The sequence below is a fragment of the Sus scrofa genome, chromosome 12 (genome assembly GCF_054392235.1).
Source record: "Sus scrofa isolate SSC_HxYL_T2T_F1_AM1 chromosome 12, Sscrofa_HxYL_maternal_Yorkshire_Landrace_v2.0, whole genome shotgun sequence".
NCBI classification, from domain to species: Eukaryota; Metazoa; Chordata; class Mammalia; order Artiodactyla; family Suidae; genus Sus; species Sus scrofa.
In genome coordinates, this window is record NC_139394.1 from 65,663,109 (window position 1) to 65,672,568 (window position 9,460).

The 9,460-nt window shown below is 57.8% G+C and overlaps 1 protein-coding gene across 1 annotated transcript in view; it reads right to left on the minus strand.

Annotated features, from left to right (window-relative positions):
* Positions 1-9,460, minus strand: part of SLC5A10 (solute carrier family 5 member 10) — a 49,730-nt gene that overhangs the window by 3,520 nt on the left and 36,750 nt on the right. Inside the window, 2 exon segments of the mRNA NM_001012297.1 lie at positions 846-996; positions 3,152-3,259. Of these exon segments, the coding sequence (NP_001012297.1) occupies positions 846-996; positions 3,152-3,259 (259 nt within the window).

A 9,460-nucleotide genomic window follows, 5' to 3' on the forward strand; every position in this document is an offset into this window, starting at 1 on the left:
AGGGGGTGTGGTTGGCCAAGCCCAGCAGCAGAGGCTGGCAGAGCGGGGGCAATGCGGGGCGACTGGCACCCCTGAGGGGGCACGACTCCTCTTCGCCCATCGCCCAGGTCACACCCCAAGGCACTCGGCCGAGCACGGGGCTGGAGGGCAGGCCAGACCGGCCGCCCCTGCCCCCATGGGGAGGGACATCGGGGCGCTGGTTGGACCCACAGACGCTGTGGGAGCAGTCAGGCTGCAGCTCCTGTGGGAGGCGTCCAGGGGAGGGGGCTCGTTCCTTAGTCAGGGCTATCAGGGAGGGCTGCCTGGAGGAGGGCCACTTGAGCAGAGAGAGCAGAGTCTGGAAAGATCGGGTGAGTCACGGAGGTGACTGAGGAGGGGACAAGCAGGGCTGGGAGGAAATGTGCAGATGCTCTGCGGGGCCAGGGGCACCGGGCCAGAGGGACAACTATGGCCTGGTTGTGGCCGCGCCAGAGCCCAGGCCCCGGCCCTCCCTGGGGCAGCTGGGAGCCATCAGGGTGGGGGTGGGGCTCAGATGTGGGAAAGAAGATCTCCTGATGGTTAGGGAAGGGGACCCCACCCGCCACCCCGCCACCCTGCCGAGACTCCCTCAGGGACAAGAGGTGCTCTCGAGATGGGGGCTGTGGCTGTGAAGTGGGGGGCAGGAGAGCCATGGAGAAGGTGCAGTGGACAGGGTGTTCCAGCCGCTTCTTTCCTCTCTCTCCCAGCATCGTCCTTTCTCCAATCGGCAAACTCCTATGCATCCCTCAAAGCCCAGTCTGGTGGGGCCTCTTAGGCTGGTTCTGTGGCCGGGGAGGCCCTTGTCCCTGCCCCTCCCCTGCCCGTACCGTCCCACCAGCAGCAGCTCCCGCTCGCCGGCGCGGGGCCGCAGCCGCCTCCAGACGTCCATGGTGAAGAGGGTGCTGCTGCTGTTAAAGATGGACGTCAGCGAGGACATGAGCGCGGCCATCATCACGGCGACCATCAGCCCCCGCAGACCTGGGGCGACAACGCGGGGCCGCTGTGACCCTGCCTGGGCTCCCGGCCCCCGCCAGCCCTCCTGCCCAGGGCCCTCTGGCTGAGCCCCTCCGTCGGCCTTGGCCGCTCGCAAATCCCTGTGCACAGACCTGGAGGGAGGAGGTGTCGGGGGAGGGGCGGAGACCCCAACACGGAGGCTGGGGACAACTGTGGGACTCCTGCCTCTGCGGCCTGCCCCTGCGGGCTGCGGGCCACCAGGAGCTTCCAGCTGACCAAACACTCTCCCACCCAGACTTCACTTGAGGCGGAGGCTCAGAGAGGGGCAGAGAGCTGCCCAGGACGCACAGCAGTCCAGAAACAGGACCTTGGGGGGGGGGCAGAGCAAGGCCTGGCCGGGACCCTCAGTCTGGAGGCCCCACCCTGGGCAGGGCCCAGGGCCTGGGGTTTCCTGCTACTGCCTGCGTGCGGCCGCCCTGGCAGGCTCGGGGGTCCCCTGTCTGGTCGGCTCCGTGGAAGAGGAGGCGTGGTCGCCCAGTCAGGAGAGAAAAATCCATCTGGTCATTGGCTGGAAAACGAGTGAGGGGCCCACTCGCTGTGGGCGAGGCCCTGCTGTGCGAAGCCTTCTAGGGGTTGTGGGCTTGAGAGGTGCTAAGGGTGCAGAGGCCTCGTGCTGTGTGGCTTCAGGCTGGTAGCCTCCCCTCTCTGGGCTTCCGTCTGAGTCTGTCTCCAAGGCTTCGGGTGCTTTTTCTTCAGGTGTCAAAGCACCTCCGCCACCTCCGCAGATGCCCGGCTGCCTCCAGCCTCCCCCAACTTCTCCACATGCCCCCAGCTCCGAGCCTAGGAAAAGCCACCTCCCCAAGGCCTCAGCCTTATAGCTGCCATTGCTTGCCCAGCCCTGGTTCCGCCTCTGACCTGCTGTGTGACTTCCAAGCATCGCCTGGCCCTCTCTGTTCCCTTAGGCTGACAGAGGAAGGTGAGTTAAATCCGTTTCCTCCACACCCTTCTCCACCCTCCTTCTCCGGCTCAGGGAGGCGGATGCTCCTCCCACTTCTCAGGCAGGGAGCTCAAGGCCTGGAGAGGGGTCATGGGGTCAGCGCTGGGGGCTCAGGCAGCCCCCAGAACAGAAGGGGCAGGCGAGGCCGGCAGGTGGGAAGCCCGCGGTGTGGCCAAGCCTTGTGTGGGGCCGTTTTCCTGCGCTGCTGGGTTTAATCCCAGCAACAACGCTGCTGAGGGTGGCTAAGCGTCATTATCCCCGATTTATAAACGAGGACACTGAAGCTGCAGGCAGGGAAGGGACCTGCCCCAAATATCTCAGCCAGTGAGAGTGGCAGAGCCCAGGTCTGCGCTGGGAGGGAGGAGGGAGCAGGGCAGGGCCGGGGAGCGCCCATGGGGGACGCTGGGAATCCGGAGGTGAAACGGGGCTGCAGAGGGCCTCGGAAAGTCATCTCCTCTTTCGGTTTAGGTGGGACCGAACCCCTGGCTTGCATACCTCCTGTGACAGGGAACTCACCACCCCACATCAGATTGGCAGGGAACGTGGAGAGGGCCAAAACCAGCCCCACATTCTCGCAGGTGGCCCGCATGGTCTCAGGGATGGGAAGCTGCAGGCTCGTGGTGGGCTGGAGCCCCCAGGAGCCTGGCAAAGTCACCAGTGGGCTTGGGGCCAGATAGGCTGGCGTTTGTGTCTTAGCCACAAGCTACAAGCCTTGGACAAGTCACTTTCTACTGTCTGTGCCCCAGTGTGCCCACGTGTAAAGCACAGCTGAAAACGCTGCCTCATAGCCTTAGACGAGGAGCAGTCTGGAGACGGCCTGGTGCCCAGGAGGCCTCGAAAAGGAGAGCGGCGGCCTTTCTCGAGGGCGGGGCAGCCCAGGTTAGGAGGACGAGCCCTGGACGCCGACCACCCACACTCAGACCCCAGCTTTGCAGCTCACCTGCCACATGAGCCCGGCCAGGTCGCCCTGGCTCTCAGCCTCCCCACCTCCAAGCGGACAGGATGCTAAGAGCGCCAGGGTTCTCGGTGCGCGGTGGGTGCCGTGTGCACCTTCTGCCAATGTCACCCTCCTCTCTTCCCCTCTGAGCAGAACTTCCCAGCTGGACGTCGCCCGGCATCACCCCGGATCCAGAGTGGCTCCGTGGTCCCCAGGGTCCCTCCCCAGACCCGCCAAAGCCTCACCTGTGGGCATCAGCTCCATGACCAGCTTGGGGTAGGCGATGTTGGAGCAGCCAATCTCGGCCCCACAGGCCCGCAGGCACTCGGATGGCACCACGCAGCCCACATCATCTACGCGAAAAGAATAACCCGACGTTCCATGCTTGTCCCACCATTTCTGGGCCAAGGGGAGGAGCTGGCCGCACCTGCCAGCACTGCCCTCCCCGTGGGCGGCTCAGAAGTCATCCCTCCATCTGGAATAACGCCCCCTCCCCAGCAGCTCCCTCCCCCCACCCCCATCACAAGTTCTGGTCCCTGGCCTCCCCTGGCCCACTGGGGCGCTAAGGACTAAAGACGGGTCGTGGTTTGGCTACGGACGCTGCCCAGGGGCTGGAGCATCACCCAGCCTCGCCCGCTGAGCGGAGGAGGAAGGGATGGCTGTCCTGAGCCTCAGCCCAGCCCCGGACTGGATCCCAAAGCCCGGCCTCCGCGCCAGCCACTGGAGCGCTGCCCGGGTCGTGGCAGGAGGCCCCCGGCGCCCAGCTCTGGGCGAGGGTACAGAGTCCACCCCCTGTGCTCTTCTTCCTCCGGGAAATGCTCTTTGGACACCTTTGACCCCCTGACCCTCTGGATGTTCTGCAGGGCCCGCGGAGGAATGCGCAGAGCAAGCACACGAGAGATGGCCGTGATGGGAAAAGTTCAGAAACAGGAGTGGCCCGCCCAGCACTCAGAGAGGAGAACAGGGGGCAGGAATGCAGCCGCTCGGCCACAGGGGCCCGTGTGGGGCCCTGTCCATGCGGCAGGCACCTGTGACTCACGTTCTCTGCGTGGACCGGGCCCTCCTAGGTCAGTGTCCCTCCTGAGATGCCCAACCCACCGTGGAGGGTCTCAGATGCCCTCCTCCGGCCCGGCGCGGCTGGAGCAGCAACGCCCCTCCCTGCCAGCCCGGGCCTTGGCCCACATCCCTCTGCTAGGGCAGCCTCTCCTGAGCCCCAGGTCCCTCCCGCTCAGTGCATCCCTGGCGCCCCAGCCAGTGGCATCTGCCCCCATCGCCGGCGCACTCCTCCCAGGAACCTGGGCACCAGCTCCTCCCTGCCCCCATCCTCCCAAGGTGGCAGCTTTGCTCAAACCACTTGCTTCTCAGGAACCCCTCCCTCCCCGACCCCAGAGCCTGCAGCGTCCTGGAAAAAAAGCCTTCCTGGGACATTAGAGGCCCTTGACAACTGGTCCCAGGTTCTGCCACCCAGCTGCCCGTGCCAGCCACCCTGACCCGCCTGTGTGTTCTCACACACGCCCAGCACGCTGCCACCTCCATGCCCTTGCAGAAGTGTCTCCTCCTCCTGGTGCTCTGTCCCTATGCTGTTTACCTCCAGCGTTGTGGCCCTGGCCAGGGGCTAGTCCTCCAAGGCTTCCGCAACCGCCACCCGCCCCCTGCCCACCCCCCGCCTCCCACGGCAGACCAGCTTCCTCCCAAGGGCCTAGGGTTGAATCACAGTCATGTGTTTGCATGTGGGAGCTTCCAAGGGCGGGCACTGGCTTCGGATCTCTGGGATACTGGCTCTCCCAGGTATCGCCCAGCTCAGGGCTGGGCCTAGAGGAGAGGTTCTGTGAACCTCTGTGAGTGAATGAGTGAGGAAACGAGTGAATGGTTGGGAGAAAGGAGAAAGGCACAGAAGGAGAGGAGGAACTGGGAGAAAGGATCCCAGAAAGGGTTATGGAGGAGTTCAGGCACTGTTTGATCCAGCTGCCCTACCCTTCCACCTCTAGCCCACCGGTTGTGCAGATGAGAACTCAGGACCAGAAAGGGTATAACTTGCCTGGGACACAGAGTCAGACTCAGGATAGAGCCTGAGGTCCCCTGGGACTCTGGGGCCACTGGGGTCCAGCATTCAGAGGGCAAGTGACTGGCCCCTCCTGACAGCTTCTGGGGTTGGACTGGCTGGCTCTGGTGCTTAGACGACCCAGCCCTCTGGGGAGGGACAGGTGAGGAGTCACAGCCACATAATGGCCCAAAAAGCCCGAGTCAGGAGATCCTGGCTGAGTTTATTCAGCCTATTTCAGCCCGTTCCAGCCTCCCAGGACAGGGCACTGCCTCTGGGCACCGCTGGCTTGCCTGCCTAAGTGTGTGCTGAACAGCAAGAACAGACAACCTCTCCTTTGTGACGGGGCAGAAATGTCACCACCTAAATAAAGTCCCCTGTATGTGCCAACTTAGGCATGAGCAGCCCTAAGCCAGGGAGGGCCAGGGACTGAGCAAAGGGCTTCTGGCCTGGCAGAGTACCTGAATCTGCAGGCTCGGAGCCCCCCACTGGGCTCCACCTTGACACCAGCAAACCCACCCAGCCAGGGTCCACACCAGAAGCCGGAGGTCGGCTCTCTCCCTGTCCCCCACGTCCTCCCTCCCCGCGGCCAACGCCAAGTCCCGCCGTTGGGCTTGGGGACTGGGGAACTGCACCACCTTGCCTCTCTAGCCCACCTTCTCCGCGAGCATCTGAAGGAATTTCTAGAACCACCAGTCTGCCAGGCTCCCCCGTTCAGAGCCTCTGCAGGAAGAGTCATGGGGCTCTAACTGCCTCTACAGTCTTCTGCCCATTGGTCACCCTCGCCCCCAGCTCTGGGCCCCTGTGACCACGACTCCTTCCTGCTGGAATATCCTTCCCATCCCTCCAACTCACTGTGGGTGTCGGGGAGCTCCAGGCTTTGGGGCCACACCCTCCAAGGCACCAATAACTCTGTGAATTGTGTCCTTCCTGCCTCTCCATAGCCTATGACCATGGGGCCCATGGAGGAGCCTGGACCCCTGCAGTGCTCAGCACAGGCTAATGTGTAGCAAACTCTGCTGTGTTTGTTGACTGACTGAATGACCCTCTTCCAAGATGGTCACTGGACACACCACCCTGAGGGGTCCTCGAGGTGCTCCCCACTCCCCAGGCTGGCCTGGCACATTCCTGGGAGCCAGTCCAGATGCTGATGCCACAGGAGGGAGCAGGGGAAGAGCACAGAGACCCGGGTTTGAGTCCAGTTCTCTCAACCCCTTACTGTGTCATCCTGGTTAATAATTCTCTGTAGGAGGCTCTGTCCTTTCAGGGGGCATCCTTAGGCCAACAACCCAACTTCAACCCAAACTCACACCTCACCCCAAAATGAACTCAAAACAGATCACAGATTTAAAAGTAAAACTATCCAACTTTTAGGAGCAAAACTGGGAGGATATCTTTGGGACCTAGGGCAAGGCGAATGGTTTTAGACTTGACATCAAAAGCATAATCCAGGAGTTCCCGTCGTGGCTCAGTGGTTAAAAAATCTGACGAGCATCCATGGGGACGCAGGTTTGATCCTTGGCCTCGCTCAGTGGCTTAAAGATCTGGCATCGCCGTGAGCTGTGGTGTAGGTCACAGATGCGGCTCAGATCCTGCGTTGCTGTGCATGTGGTGTAGGCCGGGAGCTACAGCTACAATTCGACTCCCTCTCCTGTGTTTGTTGACTGACTGGGAATTTCCATATGCTGCAGGTGCGGGCCCCCCCCGACCAAAAAAAGCATAATCCATAAACTTAAAGACTGACAAATCAGAGCGCATCAGAACTGAAGCGTTTGCTCTGTATAAAACACCTGTGAAGAGGATGAAAAGAAAAGCTGCAGAAACAAATTCAGTAAACTTTCAGGAAACAAGTTGCATACACAAGATCTGTTGCGTTTCTCTACACTAGCAATGAGAGAGAAATTAAGAAAACAAGGCCATTTGCAATAGCATAAAAAAGAATAAAACACCTAGGAGTAAATTTAACCAAGGAAGTGAAAGGTCTGTACGCTGAAAACTGTAAGACACCAGCGAAAGAAATTCAAGAAGACACATGAAAAACAGAAAGATAACCCATGCTCCTGGAGTGGAAGAATTAATATTGGTAAAATGTCCATCTTCCCCAAAGTGATCTACAGAGTCCCTGTAATCTCTAACAAAAGTCCAATGATATTTTCCACAGAAATAGAAAAAAACCACCCTAAACCACCTGCCTGGAACCATAAAAAAAAATCCTGAGTCACCAAAGGAATGTTAAGAAAGAAAAACAAAGCTGGAAGCATCACATTTCCTGACTTTAAGCCAAATCACAGAGCTACAGTGATCAAAATAGGGTGATACGGGCACAAAAACAGACACACAGGTCAAAGGAAAAGCAAAGAGAGCCCAGCAGCAAGCCTGTGCACAGATTAGCAAGTGATTTACGACAAAGGAGAGAAGAACACACGATGAGGAAAGGACGGTCTCTCTCTCTCTCTCTCTCTCTCTCTCTCTCTCTTTTTTTTTTTTTTTTTTTTGTTATTGTTGTTGTCTTTTTGCCTTTTCTTTTCTTTTTTTTTTTTTTTTTTTTTTGTCTTTTAGCCTTTTCTGGGCTGCTCCTGCGGTATACGGAGGTTCCCAGGCTAGGGGTCTAATCACAGCTGTAGCTGCCAGCCTACACCACAGCCACAGCAATGCCGGATCCGAGCTGCATCTGCGACCCACACCACAGCTCACGGCAACACCGGATCCTTAACCCACTGAGCAAGGCCAGGGATCGAATCTGCAACCTCATGGTCCCTAGTCGGATTCGTGAACCACTGCGCCACGACAGGAACTCCCTTTTTGCCTTTTCTTGAGGGTTCCCAGGCTAGGGGTCGAATCGGAGCTGTAGCCACCGGCCTACACCAGAGCCACAGCAACGCGGGATCCAAGCCGTGTCTGCAACCTACACCACAGCTCACGGCAACGCCAGATCGTTAACCCACTGAGCAAGGGCAGGGACCGAACCCGCAACCTCATGGTTCCTAATCGGATTCGTTAACCACTGCGCCACGACGGGAACTCCGAAAGGACGGTGTCTGAAATAAATGGTGGTAGTAAAACTCGGCGGCCACGTGCAAAAGAACAAACCGGACCCATTTCTCACACCACACACACAAATCAACTCGAAATGGCTTAAAGGAAAAGAAAAAAAAAAAAAAAGGCTTAAAGACCAGCAACCCTAGAAGAAAACTTAGGTGGGAACTCCTTGACATTGGCCTTGGCAATGATTTGTTTGGATTTGACACAAAAAGCAAAAGCAAAAAAAAAAAAAAAAAAAAAGGCGAAAACCAATCCTCCCTGAAAAAAACCCCCAAACAAGTGGGACTACATTAAACTAAAAGGCTCCTCCACATAAAACAATCAACAAAATGAAAAGGCAACCTACAGAATGAGAGAAGATATTTACAAACTGTATATCTGACAGGGAGTTGATATCCAAAATATGTAAAGATCTCATTCAACTCAATAACGAAGACAAAAACCTACAAACAGAACACGGAAATGTGATTTAAAGATAGGCAGAGAGGAGTTCCCATTGTGGCCCAGTGGTTAAGGAACCTGACTAGCAACCATGAGGAGGCGGGTTCGATCCCTGGCTTCGCTCAGTGGGTTAAGGATCTGGCGTGGCCTTGAGCTATGGTGTAGGTTGAAGATGAGGCTCGGCTCCTGCGATGATGCTGTGGCTGTGGTGGAGGCCAGCAGCTGCAGCTCTGATTCGACCCCTAGCCTGGGAACTTCCATATGCTGCAGGTGCGGTCCTAAAAACACAAAAGACAAAAAAAAAAAAAAAAAAAAAAAAAAGATAAGCAGAGGAACTGAACAAACATTTTTCCAAAGGAGGCACACAAACGGCCGACGAGTACATGGAAAGCACCTGTTCAGCATCGCCAACCATCGGGGAAACTGCAGTAAGTTATCGCCGCGTGCCCATCAGAACGGCCATCAGCAGAGAGGGAAGCGATAAGAAGAGGCAGCCACGATGTGCAGAAAAGGGAGCCCTGGTGCTCGGATGGTTGGGCTGCAAACTGGTGCAGCCACTAGAGAAACAGCACGGAGGTTCCTTAGGCAAGTCATAAAAAAACTACACGGGATCAAGCAACCCCATCTAGTTTATACAGTTCAGGGAAATGAAATCGCCACCTCGCAGGGACATCTGCGCTCCTGTGCTCACGGCAGCCAAGATACGGAAGCAATCTAAGGCCTTCGACACGTAGGATGAACGGATCAATGAAGATGCGACATTTAGACGTATAAGAATGTATTACGCAGCCAAGAGAAGGAAAGACATCCTTCCATTTGCAACAACGCGGATGGAACTTGAGGCTGTTACCCCGAGTGAAGTAAGTCAGACAGAGAGAGATAAATACTTACACGTGGACGCTAAAGATGCTAGAGACTAGCACACCACGGAGTACCAGTCCGTCAGAGAAAGCTGCCCATACACCCCCACCTGGACCAGTCACCAGAGAACAGGGGGGTGGTTGCCGTGGTTAAGGACGGAGGTGCGGCT